We start from the raw sequence: 25,961 nt of genomic DNA, 5'->3' as shown, positions 1-25,961 counted from the left end.
TGCGACAATTTTGACGTACTTATAAACTTTTCTTTAAAAGATTTGTGAATCTGTACACTTCTCAACAGGACACTCTGAAACTGCCTGCTTTATGTTCCCTATACAGTAGCAATGCTCAGGAGTAGTCTGCTTTAATTAGGCCTCAAAGAGTTGAGACCGCCTGCCCTTAACCCCAGTGAGCCTGCGGAGCCTCACACCACGGACTTTCCAGCACTGGTTCGTGTGAGTACTTACCTCAGTAAGGCCTTTAATCTTCAAGTACCCACAAAGGTAAGAGTTCCCCGTGTCCACGTGCTGAAAAGAAAGGATACGCAGCCTGTTACAAATAGATAAACTTACTAGGGGACATGCAGGAGGGTACTCCGGAAATCCTGTGAGGCCAGACTGGTGGTCAGTGAACACCCGGCGCAGCCCAAGGCTCATCCAGCCTCTGGGATCTTGAGAAGTTCTCCCTACACACATGCCTGTTCTGCTGAAGCAAAGTGATCCCAAGACCCTCTCAACTTCCTTTAGCTGAATATCTTGAGACTGAAGTGCCTTTCTGGAATGGGGTGCCCACTCAAATTCATTTTCTATCCTATCTTCAACACATGCCTCCCGGTCACCTAGAGACCTTGAGCATTGCTGGGCACAGGGTCTCTGTCTCTGCCTGTATACATGGTGTCATCCCTAACCTCAGGCTTGACTGCCTTTCTAATGTCTTTCAAGCCTTTTTCTATTTCTGTGTTGCTCATTGTTCTAGGAGGTTTGCTCCTCTTCTAGTTTTTACACTAAATATCATCCTGCATTATTTCTTTATGAAATGGGCAGATTGTTCAGAAATGGCATCCTATAAAGACTTATATGGTATAAACTTCAGTTATGAACCAAAATGCCAACCAAAACTCTGACTATATTGTGAATGTCCACTCTGTGCATTTTATATATGGATGCTGTGTTTCTCAATGAAAAGAGTCAAGAGCCTAAAATAAATAGAAATAACAGACATAGTAGACTGTGAGATTTAGCAGTCACCAATTACTGGTTGCTGAGACACTGCCGGATACATACCCAACAACCAATTTCCTCCTTTTTCATGCTGGCAGGGCCCAGTTTTTGCTCTGATACCTACCTACCACATAAGACTTGGTCAACCTGATGGATCTAAGGCACACAGGTGTCCCCATCCCCTTGCAAGTCATGTGTTTAGGGGTGAGTGACCCATTTCTGGCCCATCAGATGTGTAAGTCTCCTGGGTGCATCTGTGAAAAATCCCTGGCTTTTGAAGAGGCGCATGAGGAAGAAATGGCTTTTTTGTCTCCTGGTGGTGACAGTATCTGCATGGAGTGCCCAGTCCTGGGGCAGACATGTAGACAGCAGGTGAGAAATAGGCCAGGAAATGCTGAGGATGGTAGTATAGAAAGATGGAAAAAACTGGGCCCATCGTAGGCCTCTGAATTAACCAACCTGAAGCCACGTCACCTCAAAACTCCTCCTGATGTGAGATTTCACTCAAATCTATACAGACTTGTTCTGAATAGGGAGTTTCAGATTTCATGACAATTGGATTCACTTACAAGTTAAACCCTTGAATTAAAGCAAACCAAGTACAAGGGTACCTGCGGTACACTGAGATTTTAATGTTAAGTGAGGTCTTATTTCAAGAAATTAGAATAGTTTTGTGGCATTTATCACATTTGTGAACTTGATTACTTCCAATTATACCATAAATCAAATAGTAAGCCATGCTTAAAAACTGTAATGAACTTAGTCAACCAGATGATGTCAGTACCAAAGCAAACGAACTTCAATGAAGCCAAAGTGCCTTCACAGTTTGGTGCTGGTGACAAAGGTATTCCCTGTGAAAACTGCCAAAGCATTGTAAATATCCTCATTTGCTAACCTTGGCATTGGACATTATATAAAACAGCTAATCCACACTAACATGGTTCAGCAAATAACTTTTATTAAAGGACACATAATTCTAACCTGAGTCTTTAACTTTCATGTATGCAATTCTCATTGAATTCAATATAGTTTGGGGTTTCGCAGCTGCTGGAAAGGGTATCAGGTGGCAAGAATACTTGCTAATAAGATTAAAAATTGAAATGTAAATTGGCGAACATTTTGCATGGATTATCACATCCTCAAGAATCAGAATTTCAGCTTGGCCTCCATTCAACCAAGTGTCTCTGTATTTCTGCCCAAATTGATCTTGATAATGGTTGGTGAACTCAAACACACCACAACGCATACAGCTTTTGCCAAACGGCAGGCGAGCATCTCAAGAAAGATAACAGGGCACATGTTTAGCAAGAAGGTCTCACAGCACAGCTGTGTCCAATGGCTGCTCTTTTAAATATTCCTTTCACAGCGACCAGGCCTCCCTTCTACTGCTGGCTTCTTAGATGGCAGAGGAGGAAAGAGGAGTCACAGTAAGTTGGGGGTGGAGAGGAGACCCAGTCAGAAACTCACAAAGCTTTGAGGAACTCTTTAAACTAGAATCACAAAAAAGAAAATGCTCCAAAACAACAACAACAACAACAACAACACAAAAAACACATGAAAAGATGCACAACATCACAGTAATTATAGAAATTCAAATCAAGACTACAATGAGAGACCACTTCAAAAACACTAGGACGGCTACAATAAAAAAGATGAACAGTGAGTGTTGGCGAGGATGCAGAGAAACTGGAACCCTCACCCACTGCTGGTGGAAATGTAAAACAATGCAGGGGCAGTTTCTCAAAATGTTAAAACAGAGTTACCATGTGACCCAGCAATTCCACTCCCAGGTAGTTATCTACAGAAATGAAATATACTCCACATAAAAACTTGTACATAAATGTACATAGCAGTATTATTCATAGTAGCCAGAAGTGGAAACAACCCAAATGTCTATCAACTGATCACTGGATAAACAAAATACTGTATATTCATTCAATGGACAATTGTTACAATGAACAATGCAATATAAGTGCTGATACATATTACGATATGGATGAACCTCGAGGACATTATGTAAGTGAAAGAAGCCAATCTCAAACGGACAAATACTATATGATTATATGAAATGTCCAGAATAGACAAACAACAACAAAAATAGATGAGCAGTTGCCTAGCATTGGAAGGGGGGTTATAGCTAAGGGTTACAAGGTTTCCTTTTCGGGTGACAAAAATATTCTAAAATTAGGTTGTGGTGGTGGTTAAACAACTGTGAATATACTAAGAACTATTGAATTGTACTCTTTAAATAAGTGAATTGTATCTAAATAAAGATACAAAAAGAAAGAAAACAAATAAAAAGAAACAAAAAGAAGCTGAGTTATAAAAGGCAGAAGTAAGTCTAAGAAGGCTGTGTCTGACAAACTAGTCCTGGCTGAAAAACCAGATGATGGGGCAATTCACATGCCACTGACTAGTTGTGATGATGACCAAGCAGCTCACCAATCCAGATGTAGGGCAGCATTCATTGGCATGACCACCACCCCCACCATCAGACATCCTACTCAAGTAGCTCCCAGTCATCCACCAGGTTTCTGCTCTGGGCTGCCTGAGACCTATCAGCCCTGCCCCAACTCAACCACAGCTTCCACTGGTTCATGATTCTTCTGAAAGGAGCTCAGAAGTGACACCTTAATGACAGAAAGGCAGCAGTTGCTGCAGTAGCCAAAGCAGACTCCCCTTTGATGCCTGGCTATCCTGCCAGTTGTCCCCTACTACATCAGAAACCATCAAACTGAGCAACAGGGACAAATCCATGATCATCCCAAATGTGACCCACCCAGGGATCTCACCTCCAAAATTCTATGATTAGGTGTAAAATAAACCAAAAAACCCCCGTACCTTCATACTCGGCTCTCACATTTTAAGAAAAAGAGAAGAGGATCACTGCATTAGGCATACAGTTATGAAGACAAAATATTTCAGCCACAATCGTTTTCCATTATAATAAATATCATGGCTCATGATAGAACTTTACAGCCCAAAGATATGATTAACATGACGATGCTGTTTCAAGTAAGCAGAGAAAACGATTTATTCCCACAAAGCAATATGAGAATAAAAGAGTGATGAGTGCTCTGCAGTTAGCAGAAAGAAAAGGGACTCTCATTGTCTTTTGGATGGGAAACCTACTCTTCAGAAATGAAACTAAGCTTTGTTTTAAATGACCAAAAGGAGAGCTTGAGGAACAGATATACAGTACGTTCCACCCTCACACCCGCGGGCAGGGAGGGGGGCAGTGGGGCAGCACACAGTGCCTTTCAGAGGGACAGGTGTTTGGAGGGGCTTCTGGGAACAGCCTGGCAGACGAGGTGTCAGACTAAGGAAAAAAGGGCAAAGGAAAGGGGAAAGGGGTCCTGGGGCAGGCAGGCGTAGGTATAGAGGAGGAAGAGTTTAGTAGGGAAGGGAGATAAAAAGGGAGTATTCACAGTGGCTCAAGCCTGCAATCCCAGCACTTTGGGAGGCCGAGACGGGCGGATCACGAGGTCAGGAGATCGAGACCATCCTGGCTAACCCGGTGAAACCCCGTCTCTACTAAAAAATACAAAAAACTAGCTGGGCGATGTGGCGGGCGCCTGTAGTCCCGGCTAGCTGAGATCCGGCCACTGCACTCCAGCCCGGGCGACAGAGCGAGACTCCGTCTCCAAAAAAAAAAAAAAAAAAAAGAGTATTCACCACTGCTACTCCATTTCAGCTGGCAAAAAGTGTCAAGCCTGAGAGGAGTGAGGTGTGGGACCATGAAGAGACAGGTGAAGCTGTACTTCCGAAGCTGATCAGGGACTGGCAGCAGGTATTCAGGAATCCAGGTCAAATGGGGGGAGGCGACTGGACATGAACTAAAATTGGGTGAGTTAGATTTCCCAGTACGTGGGTACCAGAGACTGAGAGGAAGCCCTGTGCCTGTGCTGAGAACACTTAAGAATAGGAAAGAGGGTCCCCTGGAACCAGGATCGGGCAAGACGAAGGTATGGGATGGGGAAGTCTGGATAGAGGCCAGGAACACTGGGAAAAGACCGCAAGTGGTCCCACAGCAGGGGCAGGAGGCCTGGGGGTAGAGAAGCTGGAAGGAGTTGGGTGCCTGGACCATTAAGAGACAGAAGCAGTGAGTGGAACAGGGGACCCCGGAGGCAACATCCCAGCAGACTGTGAGCAGCAGGGAGTGAGTGCCTGGTCTTGAGGTGGGGCCAGGACCTGACCAGTCAGTTGTGGGTTAGACGATCCCCCGTCTGGGGGTCTGATGAAGCCCTCCTAAGGAGATCTCAGGAGCAGGAAGACCCCAGGGTCTGTGGATTCCTGGGACTGAGGAAGGGGCAGGAGGGCATGTCTCAGGTCTGAGAGAATCTGACATGGGCCCAGACACGGGGAGGGTCCCGAGTCTGGTGAAACCAATGGAGAGTTCTTCAGGGTCTGAAAAGTGCTGGTGGCAGTCCCTAATCTAGGGACGACAGGTCATGGGCAGGAAGGACCCAGGCCTTTCCCTAGTCATGAGGGGCTTCCGGATCCCAGACGGGCCGGTCACGGGCTTCAAGTCTGGGAGTGTTCGGGGTCCGCCAGGAGCCGGTCACGACGGGCTCCGGGTCCGAAGGGGCAGGGTCAGGGCTGGGGCTCGGAGAGTGTGAGACACAGGCTGGGCAGGTCCCGGGTGGGAAGTGCCGGGTGCAGGAGGCCCCGGCGGCGAGGGCCTGTTCCGCGGCTGCGGGCTCGAGGAGCCGAGGCGGGCACGGCCCGTGAGCGCCGCGAGGAGGCCCTCGGGCCCCGGCCCGGCCCGGCGCTCACCTGCAGCACCACCTCTACGTCGTACGAGTTCCCCTTGCTCTTCTGGTGGCCGCGGAACTTGGAGCCGCTGTAGAGCAGACTGGTGGCCACGCCGGGCTGCTGGGTGTTGATGGGCGGCGGCGGGATGAGTGAGGCCGCGGAGGCAGCCGAGGCACCGGCCGGCGGGGGACACTCGGTGCGGACGGGCATCGCGGGGTCCCCCGGAGCCAGGGCTGGGGGGAGTGGGAGAGGAACCGCCGCCGCCGCGCGGGAGCCGAGGAGGGTGGCGGGGAGGGAGAGGCCGGGGCGCGCACGCGCGGGGTGGGGGCGGGAGGGGCGACCACCCGCCCGCTGCCTGCGGACCAAGCGCTCTGGCCGCCACCGGGACCCAGGGACCTGCGAGCAGGGCCTCCCAGTCCTGAGCTGGGTCCCCCTCCCGACTTGCCCTCGCGCACACATACACACACACAGACACTCACAGACACACTCACACACGCACACACACACCCCGCCCCTTCCGATTGGCTGGGGCGAGCCGCGGGGGCGGGAGCAGGCTCACGCGGCGCTTCCGCCCATTGGCGGGAGGAGAAAACACGTGGCGGGGTGCGAGAGCGGCCCGCTGGGACTTGTAGTCTCCTCGCCGAGGCGAGGCGTGGAGGGGGCGGGGCGAGGTGCGTTTGTGATGCTGATTGACTGGGGATGTGCGCAGGAGGTTTGCGAAGGCGACGGCGCGCCGTTGGTGTCATGCGGAAGATGGCGGCGTCCAAGGGAGGCTGAGGGCTTGGAGGAAGCGGTGAGAGGTTTCCGTACAGCCCGAACGTGCGGTTGTGGGGGTCTCTTCGCTCTGTGTTTCCTACTCCAGGTTTCGCGTCGCGCATCTTCCCAGACCCTCGGGCGCGATGTGGAGGAGCTGCCTCCGGCTGCGGGACGGGGGACGCCGTCTCCTGAATCGGCCTGCGGGTGGCCTCTGCGCTTCTATGAGTCCGGGGCCAACCATCCCGTCTCCAGCCCGGGCTTACGCCCCGCCAACAGGTAAGACTATGACACGCTCTCTTTTGGGTAGGGGCCGGCTGGGGTAAGGTGGGCTTCGGACTTCGGCTGTGCAAAGCGAGGTGACTGAGGCAGAGTTCAGGCTCATGAGGTTATGCAAGCCGGTCAAGTCTTTTTACAGATGAGAAAGTGAAGCCCAGACAAGGGCAGACGACCCGAGAGGGAACAGCGAGTCACGCACGATACAGTAATTGATATTTGGCCTGTGCAGCTTTTCTCAAAGCTTATGGCTGCCCTCCCTTTAATAAGGAAAGCAGGTGTCATCCTTGTTTTCAAAAGGGGAAGTTTGGGCTCTGAATCAGGACTTCGCCTAGGTTACAGACAGACTCTCAGAGATTTGTGGTGTCTGACTGCTTTCCGTGTCTCCACTGCCCAACACAATACCTGCACAGAAGGGACCTAGAACCTGGACCTTCATTCCTCCATCCTGGGCACTTCAGCTGCAGGTTTCCTGACTTTCCCTCCTACCACAACCTCTGCCATCTGCAGCCTTCTCTGCTAAATAGAAATTGACACCTCCACCTTTGACTGTGGAGTCACCTCCACCTCCAACTCTGATGAAGCTCAGAAGTAGTGGCTCTTTCATTGCTGATGGTGAGTGGTGTTAGGGTAAGAGTGAGAATGATTCATTTCAGTGAATGAAAAGCAGCAACACCCTCCCACCATTCAGTTAGTTTTATAGTGCTGGAGGCAGGAGACACGGTAGTCTTTAAGACCCACTTGTATGTATTGGTAGAGAAGCTCAGTTAAAGAAGAAAAAGGCCCACCTGAATGATGTTCACTGTTGAGTGCAAAAGGTTATAATATCCTGATAAGGGACATACAAAGAAGCTGTGAAAACACGGAGAATCACCTGCTCCCATCTTGGGGCTGTTCAGGGTTTAGAATGGGTCTTGGGTGAAAGGGCATTTAAGCTGAGCCATAATAGATGAGTAGGAGTTCAGCAAGAAGGTGGGAGAGTGTTGGGTATCTAGAACATGTCCAGGGTGACAGCAAGGTATGAGGGACTTTTACCTAACACTGCCTGCTTTAGAAACTCCAGAACTTCACAGACAGTTTGGCATTGTGGCAGGAGTGCAAATCTAGGATCTGATACTGGCAAAACCTCTGAGGTCTGTGTGATCTTGGGCATGCAACTACTTCCTCATTTTTCTCCATGAGTTGAAGTACTAGGTTGTCTTTGAGGATCTTTCTGGCTGTCAAGTTCTTTTTTTTGTTTGTTTGTTTCTTTTCTTCTCTTTTCTTTTTTTTTTTTGAGACGGAGTCTCACTCTGTCGTGGAGGCTGGAGTGCAGTGGCGCGATCTCGGCTCACTGCAAGCTCTGCCTCCCAGGTTCAAGTGATTCTCTGGTCTTAGCCTCCCGAGTAGCTGGGACTACAGGCATCTGCCACCATGCCCGGCTAATTTTTGTATTTTTAGTAGAGATAGGGTTTATATTGGCCAGACTGGTCTCGAACTCCTGACCTTGTGATCTGCCCGCCTCGGCCTCTCAAAGTGCAGGGATTACAGGTATGAGTCACTGCACCTGGCCAAGTTCTATAACTTTATAGAAATGGGGAAGGGGGCTGGATGCAGCAGGGAGCTGAAGTTTCACCTGTAGGACTCAGGGGAAGGGCCTGGAAATGGGCCATGAAGGGCCAGTAAAGAAGAGGAAGGAAGGGCATCCCAGGGAGGCATAGCAAATGGGACACATTCAGGAGTTCACCAAGTTGGCAAAAAGCAAAGGGTTAATTAATTTTTTCATGTGTGTGTGTATATATATATATTTTTATTTATTTTGAGATGGAATTTTGCACTTGTCACCCAGGCTAGAGTGCAATGGCGCAACCTTGACTCACTGCAACCTCCGCCTCCTAGATTCAAGCAAGTCTCCTGCCTCAGCCTCCCAAGTAGCTGGGATTACAGGTGTCCACCACCACACCAGGCTAATTTTGTATTTTTAGTAGAGATGGGGTTTCACCATGTTGGCCAGACTGGTCATGAACTCCTGACCTCAGGTGATCCTCCCACCTCAGCCTCCCAAACTGCTGGGATTATAGGCGTAAGCCACCACGCCCGACCACAAAGGGTTAATTTAGATTAGTGGATGCTCACTTTACATAATGGTGGCACTTGATCTACTGCCTTCTTTTCCTTTCTAAAAAGCCTAAACTTACTAGTTAGGCTCTTGGAATTACATGGCACATGGTAAGTAGTACCTAAACTTACTAGTTTAGGCTCTTGGAAGTACCTGGCACATGATAGGCAGTCAAATGTGAAAGAAAATAGGAATGAATGAATGAGGAGGGAGGTGCAGAAATCAGGCCCATGTGTGCTCTTTAAAGACATTACCAGTTGTGAGATACTTGTGCATGTTTGGAGTAGTAGAAGATTAAACCCCAGTGGGTTCTTCTCAATGAACACTTCAGTCAGCAAGCTGATTGAACTTGGCCACTTAGGAATGGCCATGCCATTGAAGGTTATCAGAGGGAGAGGAGGAGTTTAGGAAAGGGTCACTGAGGTGTTGGAGGAGGAGATATTGCAACAAGAAGACCTCTGTGAGGTTGTTGTGGCAGTTTAGTTCTGCACCAGCTTATCAGAGGTCTATTGACTCCCAGAGTGGGAGGTGTTCTGGAGAAACCTATCTATTCAGCATATCTGGCTAAATGCGACTGCCTGATGAAGTCAAGACTAGAAGTCTTGTCAATGCTATTTACCAGTTGTCTGTCACCTAGACAAGACATTTAGCTTCTCTATCACCTCCAAGGCATTAGCTGCCTTGTCATTCTCATAGAATAGTGGTGTGGATTGAGGGATATTATGTAGTCTGTAGATCAGGGTCCAGCCTGCCACCTGTTTTTGTAAGTAGAGTTTTATTGGAACACAGCCACATACATTCATTTCCATATCATATATGGCTAGTTTCACTACAGTGGCAGAGTTGAATAGTTGGAACAGATATTGTATGGCTTGCAAAACTTAGAATATTTACTATCTGATTCTTTGCAGAAAAATTTTACTAAATGTTGTACATTTGGCCTGAAGGATTTTTTTAAACAGCTTTATTGAGATATATACTTGCTATACAATTCATTTACTTGAAGTGTAAATATAATAGTTTTTAGTATATTTATAGAATTGTACAGCCATTGCCACAATCAATTTTAGAACATTTTTATCACCCCTAAAAGAAACCTGCACCCTTCAGCTGTCATTCTTACTCCTTCCATGCCTTGGCAACTACTACTTTCCTTTGTTCTTTTATAGATTTCCCTGTTTGGGGCATTTCATAGAAATAGAGTGTGGTCTTTTTTGACTGACTTTTTCACTTAGCATAATGTTTTAAAGTTTGTTTGTTTGTTTGTTTTAAAGAGATTGGGTCTCATTCTGTTGCCCAGGCTGGAGTGTAGTGGTACGATCACAGATCACTGTAACCTCAAACTACTGGGCTCAAGTGATCTTCCTGCCTCAGCCTCCCAAGTAGCTAGGACTACAGGCACATACCACCATGCCCAATTAGTGTTTTAGTGTTTTGTAGAGATGGGGTCTTGCTCAGGCTGGCCTTAAACTCCTGGCCTCAAGTGATCCTCCTGCTTCGGCCTCCCAGAGTGCTGGGATTACAGGAGTAAGCCACCACACCTAAACGTTTTAAAATTTTATCTACCTTGTATCATGTATCAATACTCCATTCTTTTTTTTTTTTTTTTTTGAGACAGAGTCTCGCTCTGTCGCCCAGGCTGGAGTACAGTGGTGCCATCTCGGCTCACTGCAAGCTCCGCCTCCCGGGTTCATACCATTCTCCTGCCTCAGCCTCCTGGGTAGCTGGGACCACAGGTGCCTGCCACCGCGCCCGGCTAATTTTTTATATTTTTAGTAGAGACGGGGTTTCACCGTGTTAGCCAGGATGGTCTTGATGTCCTGACCTTGTGATCCACCCGCCTCGGCCTCCGAAAGTGCTGGGATTACAGGCATGAGCCACCGCACCCGGCCCACTCCATTCTTCTTTATTGCCAAACGATATTCCATTGTATATGTAACTATGCCACATTTCACTTATCCATTCATCCATTGGTGGACACAGGGTTGTTTCTACCTTTTGGCTAATATGAATAACACTACCAAGAACATTCATGTACAAGTTTTTGTGTGGATATATGTTTTCATTTCTCTTGGGTATATACCTAAGAGTAGAATTATTGGGTCAAAGGTAACTCTGTTTAACTTTTGGAGGATCTGCCAGACTGTTTTCCAAGGTGGCTGTGCCATTTCACATTTCCACCAGCAGTGTTTGAGGAGTCCAGTTTCTCTACATCTCAACAACACTTGTTGTTGTCTTTTTTATTATAGCTGTCCTAAAGGGTTTGAAGTGGTATCTCATTGTGGTTTTGATTTGCATTTCTCTGATGAATTATGTTGAGTATCTTTTCACGTGCTTAATGGCTGTTTTTATATTTTCTTTGAAGAAACGTCTATTCAGATCCCTTGACCATGGTTTTTTTAAAGAGAGGGGCTCTTGCTTTGTCACCCAGGCTGTAGTGCAAGTGGCATAGTCACAGCTCACTGCAGCCGCAACCTCCTGGGCTCAAGTGAGCCTCACACCTCAGCCTCCAAAGTAGCTGGAAACTACAGGTGTGTGCCACCATGCCCAGCTAATTTTTAAATTTTTTTGTACAGACAGGGTCTTGCTATGTTGTCCAGGCCGGTCTCAAACTCCTGGAATCAAGCGATCTTCCCACCTATGTCTCTCAGACTTGAACATTTTTAAATTGGGTTATTTGTTGTTGTTTTTGAGACAGGGCCTTGGTCTGTTGCCTAGGCTAATGTTCATGGCTCACTGCAGCCTCAACCTCCCAGGTTCAGGTGATCCTCCCACTTCAGCCTCCTGAGTAGCTGGGACTACAGGCGTGCACCACCATGCCTGGCTAATTTTTGTATTTTTGTAGAGATGGGGTTTTGCCATGTTGCTCAAGCTGGTCTTGAACTCTTGGACTGAAGCGATCCACCTGCCTCAGCCAGCCAAAGTGCTGGGATTACAGGCGTGAGCCACCATGCCCAGCCTATTTGTCTTTTTGTTATTGAGTCGTAAGAGTTCTTTATGTATTTGGGCTGAAGAATTTTGATACCTGAAAAGAGTTGGTTAGAGCCGCCCTAGGATTACAGATGGACCTGGAGGTAGAATTTCACCTTTAAGGTTTAAGGCCCACCAGATGGCACTGTTTTAAAAGATAAAGGCATTGAGACAGCTCTGAAACCAGTACTTCCTCTTCTTGGTGCACTGTGGGAGTTGTGGTTCCTGAGGCTGGTAATCTTTCTAAAGAGAAGGCCAGTTCTGCTTGATCCTACGAAGCTAGGCTGATTTTTTTTCATGTTTAAAGACAGGGTTCCCATTGATGTCTGTTAACCCTGTATTCACTGAGAACATGGGAGCTTCATGGGTTTCTGGTGGTCTCACATTTTGTCTTATGTGATATTGTTGGGGAACATGGATCCCCCAAATGAATTGTCCAGATCGTGTTCGTTTTTTTTTTTTTTCTGAGACAGAGTTTCTCTCTGTCACCCTGGCTGGAGTGCAGTGGCACAATCTTGGTTTGCTACAACCTCCGCCTCCTGGGTTCAACTGATTTTCAACCTCCTGAGTAGCTGGGATTACAGGCAGGCACCACCATGCCTTGCTAATTTTTTTTATTTTTTGTAGAGACAGGATTTCACCATGTTAGCCAGGCTGCTGTCGACCTCCTGGCTTCAAGTGATCTGTCCCCCTCGGCCTCACAAAGTTCTGGGATTACAGGCATGAGCCACAACGCCTGGCCCCAGATCATGTTCTTGTGTGCCTATGTGGAGCCTTTACTTGGTTCCCTTTGCTGTCTTTGCAGTGATCTACATGTCCCCCAGATGTGGCCCCATTGCCCTCTCTAGCATCGTAGAGAATCTTGTATTCTCCTTCTGACCATCTGTCTAGTCCACAAATGCTGTCTCGAAGCCTTGGTCCTTCATGCAACCGGTTTCTTCTTCTGGAAACTACTTCCACAGCCCCCTCTGCAAAAAAAAAAAAAAAAATTGAATCAATCATAAAGTTTGGTACCTCCTGCCTCACCTTCAAGTTGCAATCTAATTCTGACTAATCATTCCACTTGCCTGCCCCATCACAGAAATCACCTTATTGTTTACCTGGTTTAGTGGTCTGTATTCCTACTACACAGTAAGCGGCTGGAGGGTGCAGAGATGAGCTTTGCACATGTCCCATTCCCAGGACTTACCATATGTCCTGGAACATGATTAGTACTCACCAAAGCTTGTTCCAAGACACGTTTGCCCCTGCACGTGTCAGTGGGTCATTCAGGAGAGCCCCTGGCTAAAACACATCTATGTGCACCTGCCTTCTAATCTGAGGACTGGCAGCCCCTGGGCTCCTTTTGCCCGACTGCTGTCTCATTTTCTGCATGGTTTTCTTCTGCTTTAAGCAATTTTGGTGGTTCCTTCCCTGCCTTCCGTCCATCCCACTCCCATCTAGTTTTCTCTTATTCAGTTACAGAAGTGAGCCTGGCCAAGAAAACAGAAAAAAGACTTCCCTCTTGGGAAACCTGGCTGTCCCAGGAGCTTTTGAAGGTTCAGCCCTGTGCTGGCAGTTCCTGCCCTGAGTCTGTTCCTTTGGCCCAGGTCTCTTGGGTTCACTTCCCAGACCAGGCCTGGAAGTATGCTAGAGTGCTCACTCTTGTATACTTGTACACTCTTGCTGGCACTTCCTGCTGACGTGGGAAGACCCTTTCCCTAGTGTTGAGTCAGAGCTTTCAGAGCCCTTCCCAACTTCCTGCCTGGCCTGGTTTTATACATGCTGCCCAGCCTGTTGCATTGAAAACACAGAGGACATGGTCTACCTCACTCCAGACCTGAGAGAGGAAAGGACGCCTCCAGACCTATATCTAGCCTGCCATTTGGATATGACCAGGACAGCATGTAAAGAAATGTAAAAGCACTAGGGTGCTATAAACTTCCAATGTTAGTGTCAAACATACGAGATAATCAGTGTTGTGATTTCAGATGAAGTTGGTAAATCGTGCCATAGAAAGACAGCATCATCTTGGTGGATAGATCTGATCCTAAAAAAAACTTTAAACTCCCTGTCTATTTTATTGACTCTTGTATCCCAAGTGCCAAGGCACATGGTAGCCACACAAATATTTTTGTGGGAAAAAAATTTGGGCCTTAGTTTAGTAAGTGCGAATGTGGAATGCAATTTTGGGCCATCTGTCTTTAAGTATTAGTGATAGCAAATGAGATTTATAGAAAACTGATATGATGGGAAAACATAAAAATATTTGGAGTAAAACCAGTTGCCCACTTCTCCATTACCCTTCCCTCTCCATGCACACATACTAATTTCTCCTGAATTTTCATGGTCTGTTTGAATTAATCAAATTTTAACTTAAGCTTGTTTTTTGTTGTTGTTGTTTTTGTTATTTTGTTTGCTTGTTTGTTTTTCAAGAGACGGTCTTGTTCTGTTGCCCAGATTGGAGTGCAGTGGTGACATCACAGCTCACTGCAGCCTCAGCCTCCTGGGCTCAAGCAATCCTCCTGCTTCAACCCCCCTAGTAGCTGGGACTACAGGCATTTGCTGCCATGCCTGGCTAATTTTTTATTTTTGTATTTTATTATTATTAATTTTTGAGATGGAGTCTTGCTCTGTCACCCAGGCTGGGGTGCAGTGGCACAATCTCAGCTCACTGCAGCCTCTGCCTCCCGGGTTCAAGCGATTCTCCTGCCTCAGCCTCCCGAGTAGCTGGGACTACAGGCATGCGCCACCATATTTGCTAATTTTTGTATTTTTAGTAGAGACAGGGTTTCACCACATTGGCCAGGCTGGTCTCGAATTCCTGACCTCAGGTGATCCACCTGCCCCCTCCTCCCAAAGTGCTGGGATTACAGCATGAGCCACTGCACCCAGCCTTATTTTTGTGTTTTTTGTAGAGATGGGGTCTCATCATGTTGCCCAGCCTGGGTTTTAAACTCCTGGCCTCAAGCAGTCTTCCCATGTTGGCCTCTCAAAGTGCTAGGATTATAAGCATGAGCCACTGTGACCAGCCTTTTTTTTTTTTTTTTTTTTTTAGCATTAAAAGCAAATTATTTGGCTGGGCATGGTGGCTCACGGGTTGGATCACTTGAGGTCAGGAGTTCGAGGCCAGCCTGGCTGGCATGGCAAAACCCTGCCTCTACTAAAAATTCAAAAATTAGCCTGGAGTGTTGGTGCACGCCTGTAATCCCAGCTACTCAGGGAACTGAGGCAGGAGGATCGCTTGAACCCAGGAAGCGAAGGTTTCAGTGAGCTGACATTATACCACTACACTCCAGCCTGGGCAAGAGAGTGAGATGCCATCTCAAAATAAATAAATAAATAAATAAATAAATAAAGCAAATTATTTACTCTTTTTTCCTCCACATGCTGCATCATTATTTCTAATAAATAACTTCAGTTAGGGCCTCTGAAGACTTTGAGAACTCAGTGAACACATGAACGAGTGAACAAATGAATGAATGAAAGTTTTGTGTTTGTCACAAATGTGAGAGACTGAGTTATAGCTTATAGCTTCCAAAATGTGACTTCTTTGTTATCAGTTGAGGGAATCTGCATAATTCCTTAGAAGTACTCTTGATTGTTAATCCCTCCAGGGTAAAAGAAGGAGCCTGTTTCATGTAAGATTTTATTCAAGTTAATTTCAAAAGAAAACACAGGACACAGATTTTCCCTTTCTTGAAGGAAATGTTTGGAGTTCCTGTTGGATACACAAGCAAGCTGGTTAATTAGGTTAATTAATTGGAGAGAGGGGATGGGAAATGCCCTTGGGAGCTCTGCATCCTGCCTATGTACCACACACGCACACCCTGCGCAGGCACACTGGCTTTCCGCTCACTCCTTAGAGGCATCAGAGTCTTGGCTGAAGTGGGTCTCTAGCTTTGTCCCACTCAGACACCGACTTTAGGTTTGTGCTGGCATGGAGTGGCACTGGTGGTGGGGAGGGTGGGAAATCATGCTGAGATGCTCCTGATCAGACTTGTCCCCAGGCTGGGGAGTTGGCAGAGGCATGACCAGCATGTCCTGTTCCTCCCTCCTCCCTGGAGATCGGATGCTCCCTTCCCCCCAGCTTTAATCAGAAGCGGTTGATTATACCATGTTGAGTAGGGCAGACCTGGAATGGGGATATGAAAATCAAGCCAATCAATCAACATTAGCAGTAATGATACAAGCTGGTCCTGTCGCTTCCTGAGTTGTCTCAACGTTATTTTAAACTGCCTCTTTGAAAAATCTTTCTTACAGAAAGGAAGAGGTTTTATCAGAATGTCAGCATCACACAGGGTGAAGGTGAGTGTCTGAAATTTTGACTGCCTCTTTTTTTTTTTTTTTCTTTTGTGAATGGTCGGGAACATTTTTCATCTTCAGCTTGTTCCGTGGTGAGATTATCCTTCCTGCTTTTGTCAGATATATTTCTGTAAGGGACTCAGAGTTGGCTTTGTCTGCACCAATTCAAGTGGCTAAATATAGGAATGGTCACTTGATTCCACTTAACAAATCCCTGAGAGTTTTTCATTTGATCTTTCAAGGTGGCTTTGAGATAAACCTGGACCAGAGGAAGCTGAAAACTCCCCAAGCCAAGCTCTTTACAGTCCCCAGTGAGGCCCTGGCCATTGCAGTGGCCACTGAATGGGATTCCCAGCAGGATACCATCAAGTACTACACCATGCACCTGGTAACAAGTTCACAGTGCGAATCTGGACCCTGAGACCCACCCAGGGCTTCCTAGGGTAGATCCCTTACCAAATTCTGACAAGGCCCTGGGGGATGGTCCTTTGCCTACCTGGGCCCCAGGTGTTCACCTCCTCACGAGTCACTAATGTGCTAAACTCTTCTCTTGTCTGGCCTGGCTACTTGCAGTTCTCTCTCCTAGGAACACTGTGCTGGATGACTGGTTTCTCCTTTGGTTTCAGGACAGATGTCACCTTCACTGACTACCCAGCTCTCTTATTTTCTCTGACAGCAGCTGGCCATTTGTTTTGTCAGCACTTAGACAATTTATAATTGTTTTATGTTTGCACATTTATTGTCTGTCTGTCTCTACTGCCTGGTAAGCAACAGAAAAGCAGGAGCCATGTCTGTTTTACTCACCAGTATCTGGACAGCCACTAGCAGGTAGTTTAGTTGGTACTTAGTAAATATTAGTTGAATATAAGATCCACTGGAGGCAGATGGGTGAGGTGAGGAAGACTCCCTATAGAACCAGAGCCCCTCGTCCACACCAAAGTGGCTCATCTAGGCACCAAGGCTGCCTGGGGAAGGAAGGGCCCAGCCAGACTCTTTGGTCCAGCCTCTGCAGCTTCTAAACTGTAACCTTGGGCAGGTTGCTGCCCCTTTCACAGCCCTGTATTCCCCATCTACTAAAGATGAGTGATAATAGTACCTACCTCACAGAGCTGTGGTCAGGATGAGATGAGATGATGCAAGAAAGCCCTTGGCATGGTCCCCAGCACTGATTGGGCACTGAGTCAGTGTAAGGAGTCAGCTGCTGTCATCCCAGCCGCTGCTATGCTCAACCTTTGCAAACTCACATGGGCCTCCTGCCAACATCATAGCCTGCTGAGGTGCTGGCCTAATCCTTGACAACCTAGTGAAATTGGGGTGATTGGGGCTACAAACGAATAGGGTAACCTAAGCAGCCTGTTATTGACAAGGTAAGTCTGGAAAAAAATAATCTTTTTTTTTTTTAAACAGAGTCTCGCTCTGTTGCCTAGGCTGGAGTGCAATGGCGCAATCCCAGCTCACTGCAACCTCCGCCTCCTGGATTCAAGCGATTCTCCCGTCTCAGCCTCCCAAGTAGCTGTGATTACAGGCGCCCACCACCATGCCCGGCTAATTTTTGTATTTTTAATAGAAATGGGATTTCACCATGTTGGCCAGGCTGGTCTTGAACTCCTGACCTCAGGTGATCTACCCATCTCAGCCTCCCAAAGTGTTGGGTTTACAGGCGTGAGCCACCACACTTGGCCAAAACAAATAATCTTAATCCTGATTTGCATGGTCTGTTTCCCTGCTTTCTAAGGTGTAAGGGAGGCAGCTGGTAAAGGTTTCCAGTCAGATTTGAGCTCCATCACTGATACGTGTCTTCTTAACTGTATTTGATGATGTACTTAACCTAACCTGTCTGGGCCTCAGTTTTCACATCCCAGATGGGCATAATAATAGTACCTATTCCAAAGGGTTGTTGTGAGGATTAAATACACTAGAACCTGGTAATAATGTGACTGTGGGGAGGTTCACTAATCATGGGGCTGCTGCAAGCTTCCCTCAAGTCCTGTGAACGTCGACAGAAAGCATTTGGCATGGAGCCTGGCTGTGGCACACTCTCAGTAGCTGTGCTGCTGCTCCGGTAGTGCAGATGCCTCTGGTGGAGGGCTGTGCTGTGGTGCTATCTGCTATGTGTCAGATGAGGTGTCCTCAGGAAAGCAGGGCTTTTGTCTGAGCCCCGCAGGCAGTGACAGGGTGGTTTTTGCCTTTGATTCAGACCACATTGTGCAACACATCCTTGGACAACCCAACCCAGAGAAACAAGGATCAGCTGATCCGGGCAGCTGTGAAGTTTCTGGACACTGACACCATCTGGTAATGGACATTTAGATGGGCATTCCCCTTGGATTGAGACAGTCCCTGGGGCTATTTTTCCTGATTTGCCCAGATGGTTATCAGTGGAAGAAGAAACCCTCTCCATTTATTGCAAGGACAGGGAAGGTGGCCCACTTGACTTTGGCATTTGGCTGCTCTGTAGCCCCTTAGGAGGAGGACTGCTCAGGCTACAATGGTGTTAGAACATGACCACCCCTCTTCTCTAGCCTAGAAGCTGCTCCTTAGGCTGGGAGGGTGGTTATGCAGCTCTTGCAGGTGCCGTGACCACAGGCCCCTTAGGCTTGGGGCACCTGTGACCTTAAACTTCTGCCCACTGACACTTTCTCAGGTAGACATCCTTGGCACTATGGATGCTGATGATTAGGAGTGTCCTTCTCCAGTTCTGAATTCTCCTCTGTGTCTATATTTCTTGGCTAACTGGTCAGTGTTGCCGAAGGAAAGTTGAGAAACAATGGAAATGATTGAGCAGCACTGTGCCTGCTAGCCCAAGTGCTCTAGGATCCTGAGTCATCTCACGATGACACAGGAAGTCAGCACTGATGACTGGAATCATGCTTTCGAAGGGGGTGGCCCATAGCTAGTGGGAAAGCCCACTCCATTTATATTAGGTTCACTTGACTGCAGGGAGCAGAAACCCATTCAACCTAGCTCAGACAAAAAGGAGATTTCTTGAAAACTATACAGGGATCCTGACAGGAAATGAAGGACAATCGGGCCACCAGGAAAGGGAGCTGTAAGATCCAATGTCAGAGCTCCTCCCTGTGCCCTACTGGGGTGAGCGGAAGGTGAGGGAGGAAAGGTTGGCTGCCCATCTGCCCCTCCCAGCATAACTCATGACCTTTCTTCCCCACTTTGCTTACACAAGATGGTGGATTTCCATAATGCCCACTTGGGTTCCCATCCCATGAAACCCTGCAGCTCAGCTCCTCTCAGCTGACTAATGCCTGTATCTCTTGGTCAAACAAATGGCACAGCCTGGCCTCTAGCTTGGTCCCGTCAGGTCTGGCATCTGTGCCAGCAGCTGCATCTGTAGCCAGGAGGTGGATGGGCTTGTGAGGTGTAAACAGGCTATTTTGGTCTGTGACCAGGAGCACAGTCTCTTGGAGGGGGTGAGGGTAGAGATGCAAAGACTGAGCATCTGGCACAGCATTCCCGTTCAGCATCCAGGTCAAGCGGGTGTGGACCCAGGGTTGCAGTTAGTAGATTGGATCTGCTTTAGAATGACAGTAACGTAGCACAGCAAGCTTGGACCTGTCAAATATTTGGGGGCATTTAGGGTAGTGGTTCTCAAACTCAGGCTTACATTAGAATCCCCTAGAGGGCTTGTTAAAACAGATTGCTGGGCCCCACCTCCAGAAGTTCTGATTCTATAGGGATGCAGCCTGAGAATGTGTATTTCTAACAAGTTCCCAGGTGATGGTGGTGCCAGGGCCGCACTTTGAGAACCACTGCTTTACGGGAAAAGACTTGTGGGGCTGGGATGGTGGTGGTGAAGTTTTTGCTGTTGTCCTTTGTGTTTTTCCTTTTCTGTCACTGAATGAAGGAATTGTACTTTTTTATTAATGAAGGTGATTTTTACAATGAATTAGCTACAGGGTGGAGGAGCCTGAGACATTAGTGGAACTTCAAAGGAATGAGTGGGATCCAATCATCGAATGGGCTGAGAAAAGGTAAGATATACAGCCCTGCAGAAAGCACTGACCGGGCACCTGCGTTGGTGGAGTGTTGGGGTCAGGGGGCCACGCTGGAAAACTAGTGCCCTTAGCTAGTCAGCTTTCTGATTTCAGAGCACTCGTGGGATTCAGCTCCCCTCATATGATCAGGGATACGGTCATCTTGGGAAAAAAGCACCCATTTCAGCCACTAGGTACAGCACACCTGCTATAGCAGTTCATGAAGTGTAAGGGCAGCTCTGTGTCCTTGGAGAAGCAGTGGAGTCCCCAGGCCACCTTCTGCCAGCGGGTCAGAGCAGCAGTGTCGGTTTGAATCCCAGCCCTGCTAGAGACTCAGTTGTGTGACTTGGCTAATGAGTTGATCTCTCTGAGCTTCAATTCCCTTGTCCATAAATGGGGCTAATAATCCTACCTCTCAGGGTTTGAGGAGGAGTGAATGAATGGATGCATGTAAAGGCTTAGCATCCTGCTTAGCACACAGTAAATGTTCAAATTTTAGCAGTGATTTTCATCTCTGTCACAATTGTGGTACTATTAAATCAAATAACAGAACAACATGTATGATATGTATGCACTTGGAGAAAAGTCTGGATAGCTTCCTGCAAAATTACGGGTAACATTCAGTGGATATGTAGCTTCCAGGAATTGATACGAAATATTTTTCCTAATAGGAAGACTCGAGTGCAAAGTTGAATGGATTATTGACGTGGTGGCAAAATAAATTCAATTTCATTTGATCCCAAGGGAAATTTGGAAGGGCTGGCTTTCATGGTAGTACCTTGACCATGGTATTTTCTTTTTTTTTTGAGACGGAGTCTTGCTCTGTTGCCTGGGCTAGAGCGCAGTGGCCGGATCTCAGCTCACTGCAAGCTCCGCCTCCCGGGTTTACGCCATTCTCCTGCCTCAGCCTCCCGGGTAGCTGGGACTACAGGTGCCCGCCACCACACCCGGCTAGTTTTTTGTATTTTAGTAGAGACGGGGTTTCACCGGGTTAGCCAGGATGGTCTCGATCTCCTGACCTCGTGATCCGCCCGTCTCGGCCTCCCAAAGTGCTGGGATTACAGGCTTGAGCCACCGCGCCCGGCCGACCATGGTATTTTCTAAGCTTGCAAGGCACATTTCTTGGTATAGCATTTTTCACAAAAGTGATGTTACCAATCAGTTTACTGATTTGCCACATGCTGCCCGATGCTCACAATGTGGCAGGTTTCCTTGGGTCTTAAAGGAAAAGACAAAGGCATGCTCTAAAGACCAGACTACAATACTGTGTGGGAATGTGACAATACAGTGTCATTTCAGAATCTAATGAAATATAATAATTTAGGTGCCTAGAGATCTTTGCTATAGTATAAAAATCATCAGATTCTTGTGGCAGGAAATACCCTATCCTTAAGAGTTTACAGAAAAACTTAGCCATTTCCTACAGTCCATTTGTACTATTGGGAATTTCAGCAAGGATTTTTTTTTTTTTTCTTTCTTGACATGGAGTCTCGCTCTGTCGCCCAGGCTGGAGTGCAGTGCTGTGATCGTGGCTCACTGCAACCTCCACCTCTTGGGTTTAAGTGATTCTCGTGCCTCAGCCTCTCGAGTAGCTGTGATTACAGGTGCCCACTACACCCAGCTAATTTTTGTGTTTTTAGTAGAGATGGAGTTTCACTGTGTTGGCCAGGCTGGTCTTGAACTCCTGACCTCAAGTGATCGCCCGCCTCAGTCTCCTGAAGTACTGGGATTACAGGTGTGAGCCACTGCACCCAGCCGGATTTTTTTTTTTTTTGAGATGGAATCTCGCTCTGTCGGCCAAGCTGGAGTGCAGTGGCATGATCTCAGCTCACTGCAAGCTCCGCCTCCCAGGTTTTAGGCCATTCTCCTGCCTCAGCCTCCTGAGTAGCTGGGACTACAGGCATGCACCACCTATGTCTGGCTAATTTCTTTTGTATTTTTAGTAGAGATGGGGTTTCACTGTGTTAGCCAGGATGGTCTCGATCTCCTGACCTCATGATCCACCCACCTTGGCTTCCCAAAGTGCTGGGATTACAGGCGTGAGCCACTGCGCCCAGCCCCAGCCGATTTTTTTTTTTTAAGCAATGGAAAAAATCAGTGATATATGGAATAAAATACAAAATTATTTTATCCCCATTGTGTTTTCTGTTTTATTTAGTTATGATTATTCTTGAAAATGTATCTTCTTGGCCAGGCGCGGTGGCTCACGCCTGTAATCCCAGCACTTTGGAAGGCCGAGGCGCGTGGATCATGACATCCTGGCTAACACGGCGAAACCCCGTCTCTACTAAAAACAGAAAAAATTAGCCAGGCATGATGGCGGGCACCTGTCGTCCCAGCTACTCAGGAGGCTGAGGCAGGAGAATGGTGTGAACCTGGGAGGCAGAGCTTGCAGTGAGCCGAGATCACGCCACTGCACTCCAGCTTGGGCGACAGATTGAGACTCCCTCTCAAAAAAAAAAAAAAGGTATTGTCTCTTGAAGCCAGCACATGATGTCCCATAGACCACAGACCCAAAACAATGCCTTATGTAAGGTAGAGCTTGATAAATGTTTGAAAAAATAAGACGGGCATGGTGCCTCACGCCTGTAATCCCAGCACTTTGGGAGACTGAGGCAGGTGGATCACTTGAGGTCAGGAGTTTGAGACCAGCCTGGCCAACAAGGTGAAACCTCATCTCTACTAAAAATACAAAAATTAGTCAGGCGTGATGGCAGGCGCCTATAATCCCAGCTACTCAGGAGGCTGAAGCAGGAGAATGACTTGAACCTGGGAGGCGGAGGTCGCAGTGAGCCAAGATCGTGCCACTGCACTCCAGCATGGGGGAGAGAGCAAGAAAGACTTCATCTCAAAAAAAAAAAAAAAAAGTTTGAATAAATGACTGCTGACTGGTCATGGTGGCTCATGGCTGTAATCCCAACACTTTGGGAGGCCAAAGTGGGCAGATTGCTTGAGTCCAGGCGTTTGAGACCAGCTCGAGCAACATGGTGAAACTCTGTCTCTACAAAAAATTAGCTAGGTGTGGTGGCACATGCCTGTAGTCCCAGCTACTTGGGAGACTGAGATGGGAGGATCGCTTGAGCCTGAGAGGTTGAGACTGCAGTGAGTCAAGATCATGCCAGCACACTCCAGCCTGGGTGACAGAGCGAGACTGTGTTTCAATAAAAAAGAAGAAAGCGGCCGGGCGCGGTGGCTCAAGCCTGTAATCCCAGCACTTTGGGAGGCCGAGACGGGCGGATCACGAGGTCAGGAGATCGAGACCATCCTGGCTAACACGGTGAAACCCCATCTCTACTAAAAAAAATCCAAAAAACTAGCTGGGCGAGGTGGCGGGCGCCTGTAGTCCCAGCTACTCGGGAGGCTGAGGCAGGAGAATGGCGTGAACTCGGGAGGCGGAGCTTGCAGTGAGCTGAGATCCGGCCACTGCACTCCAGCCTGGGCGATAGAGCCAGACTCTGTCTCAAAAAAAAAGAAAACCTCCATGATATATGACATATATAAACATTATTTTAAGGAAAACCATTTTAAATATTGTTTTTAACTTTTATATGGCCTCAAATGTGAAAAACTTTTTAAAGAGATGTAAAAGGCACATGGCCTTTTGATGGAGATTCCAGGTGAATGAATGAACATTTCAGGCAGCTGCATGTAACTGAGCCCCAGCTCACATGACTCAGGAACCATCCCTTCATTCGGCATAGTTTCTTGGTCCTCTAAGTTTGCTCTTGAGGGACAGAAAATCAGGTCGGGGCCAGGGGTGGTGGCTCACGCCTGTAATCCCAGCACTTCGGGAGGCCAAGGCGGGTGGATCACCAGGTCAAGAGATCAAGACCATACTGGCCAACATGGTGAAACCCTATCTCTACTAAAAATACAAAAAATTAGCCGGGTGTGGTGGTGGGCGCCTCAACTACTCGGGAGGTTGAGGCAGGAGAATGGCGTGAACCCGGGCGGTGGAGCTGGCAGTGAGCCGAGGTCGCACCACTGCACTCTAACCTGGGCGACAGAGTGAGACTCTGTCTCAAAGAGAAAAAAAAAAGAAAATCAGGTCAGGAGGCCACTGACCATGGTAGCAGTTGCTCCTGGAGGCCTCAAGACTAGCTCCTTGGCCAATGCACACACATGCTCTGAAGCTTAGGCCTTTGTTTCTAGTCAAAAGGTGGGCTGCTCTTGAGCTACATCATGACAGAGACATGCCGAAGCCCTTTTCCTTTCAGATACGGCGTGGAGATCAACTCCTCCACCAGCATAATGGGACCCAGCGTCCCCGCCAAGACTCGGGAGGTGCTCGTCAGCCACCTGGCATCTTACAACACGTGGGCTTTACAAGGTATGTATAGAGTTTCCTGTGGGCTTGGCAGGTGGCTGTGAAGGCCATCAGTGTCTGAGGCCTGTGTTTGCCCCTCCCCAGGTGCTGTGAGTAGAGAGGCACAGGGGCGTTCTGGGCTAGCTGAATGTGGAGGCTGGCTGGCTCTGATGCTAGCCCATCACTCGGTGCTCTAGGCTCACACCTTTCCACCTTTGACTCTCCAGCGGAAGTCTTGAGTTCAATCTCATTGCCCTGGCTTGGGTCACATGTCCATCCATGAACCAATCACTAGACTGGTGGGGGAAGCTCTGATTTGCCAAGTTGGGGTCATGTGTCTCACTGGGTAAGAGCAGAGGATGAGAAAACCAGAGTGCTCTTTCAGAAGAGTGAGCCAATCGCTGGATGGCTCTTTGCACCACTCACTCCTGTTCTCTGCTAGGGCTGCTGGGACTCACAAGGGGTAGGTTGTGGCAGCTGCCCTGTTTTGGGTCCTGACTTGGCTTGTGTCCCTGCAGGGATTGAGTTTGTAGCTGCCCAGCTCAAGTCCCTGGTGCTGACCCTGGGCCTGATTGACCTGCACCTGACCGTGGAGCAGGCTGTGCTGCTGTCACGCCTGGAGGAGGAGTACCAGGTGAGGAGCAGCACCTCGGGTCCCGCCTTCCCCTTCCTAGTTCAGACACACTTTGGGGGAACAGCTAACCCATCTGAAATACAGTTATGCATACTTGGCTTTCATTACTTTTGTGTACATGCAGAAATCAAAATCAAGGACCAGCAGAAGTATTGTCAAGTAGGCCTGGCGTGGTGGTTCACACCTGTAATCCTAGCACTTTGGGTGGCCAAGGAGGGTGGATCATTTGAGGTCAGGAGTTTGAGACCAGCTTGGGCAACGTGGCAAAACCCCACCTCTACAAAAATACAAAAATTAGCGCCTGTAGTCCCAGCTACTTGGGAAGCTGACGTGGGAGGATTGCTTAAACCTGGGAGGTGGAGGTTGCAGTGAGCCAAGATTGTGCCACTGCATTCTAGCCTGGGTGACAGAGTGAGACCCTATCTCAAAAAAAAAAAAAAGTATTGTAAGATAATAACATTTAAAAAATAACAGTAAGTGCTACCGCTGTGTTCCTGCACTGTATCCATCTCACCTCCTCTCAGCAGCCTGAGCAGGTAGGAGCTGTGGTTATCTCTGTTTTACACAGGAGGAAACTGAGGTGCAAAGTTGCACCTCTGGAAAATGTGCCAGCTAGGGCTTGAAGCCAGGTCTGGTGATTTTAGGGCCAAGACTGTCAGGCCTCACTCTGCACAAGGAGGTTCACGGGTGGATAAAGACCATCTGGGCTTGATAAAGCCTGCAGAACAGGCCCTGCCAAGATGACTGAGAACCTGTTTGTGCTCCTACATCAGCTAAGCCTTCATACCCTGACATTTTATCTGGCTGGCAGAGGAGCATAGGGGTAGCTGCTGTTTGTACACAAGTTTTGATTTAGTGGGCTCAGAATTAAGGTTTTGCTACAGTATGGTTTGCATTTTTTTTTTTTTT

At 47.8% G+C, this 25,961-nt stretch overlaps 2 protein-coding genes across 3 annotated transcripts in view; one reads left to right on the top strand and one right to left on the bottom strand.

Annotated features, from left to right (window-relative positions):
* GID4 (GID complex subunit 4 homolog) overlaps window positions 1-6,408 on the bottom strand; it is a 26,179-nt gene extending 19,771 nt beyond the window's left edge. Inside the window, exons 1-2 of the mRNA XM_017895566.1 lie at window positions 5,764-6,408; window positions 172-294 (exon numbers count right to left, since the gene is read on the bottom strand). Coding sequence (XP_017751055.1) covers window positions 172-294; window positions 5,764-6,201 — 561 coding nt within the window. The 5' untranslated portion in view covers window positions 6,202-6,408. The remainder of the gene's footprint in view (window positions 1-171; window positions 295-5,763) is intronic.
* The window catches only part of ATPAF2 (ATP synthase mitochondrial F1 complex assembly factor 2), a 22,441-nt gene continuing 2,332 nt past the window's right edge, over window positions 5,853-25,961 (top strand). The window contains exons 1-8 of one of the 2 annotated variants that reach the window (XM_017895620.1): window positions 5,853-5,938; window positions 6,605-6,774; window positions 16,082-16,126; window positions 16,366-16,511; window positions 18,321-18,418; window positions 20,029-20,109; window positions 24,330-24,442; window positions 24,937-25,052. In XM_017895620.1, the coding sequence (XP_017751109.1) occupies window positions 6,642-6,774; window positions 16,082-16,126; window positions 16,366-16,511; window positions 18,321-18,418; window positions 20,029-20,109; window positions 24,330-24,442; window positions 24,937-25,052 (732 nt within the window). In that variant the 5' untranslated portion in view covers window positions 5,853-5,938; window positions 6,605-6,641. Of the gene's footprint in view, window positions 5,939-6,444; window positions 6,775-16,081; window positions 16,127-16,365; window positions 16,512-18,320; window positions 18,419-20,028; window positions 20,110-24,329; window positions 24,443-24,936; window positions 25,053-25,961 lie in introns of those variants that run through there. The other variant, XM_017895619.1, reaches the window with a different exon arrangement.

This window comes from Rhinopithecus bieti, unplaced genomic scaffold (assembly GCF_001698545.2).
Source record: "Rhinopithecus bieti isolate Rb0 unplaced genomic scaffold, ASM169854v2 scaffold_26813, whole genome shotgun sequence".
Classification (NCBI taxonomy): Eukaryota; Metazoa; Chordata; class Mammalia; order Primates; family Cercopithecidae; genus Rhinopithecus; species Rhinopithecus bieti.
The sequence above is the reverse complement of the archived record's forward strand: the minus strand, read 5'-3'. Positions and strand labels throughout refer to the sequence as shown.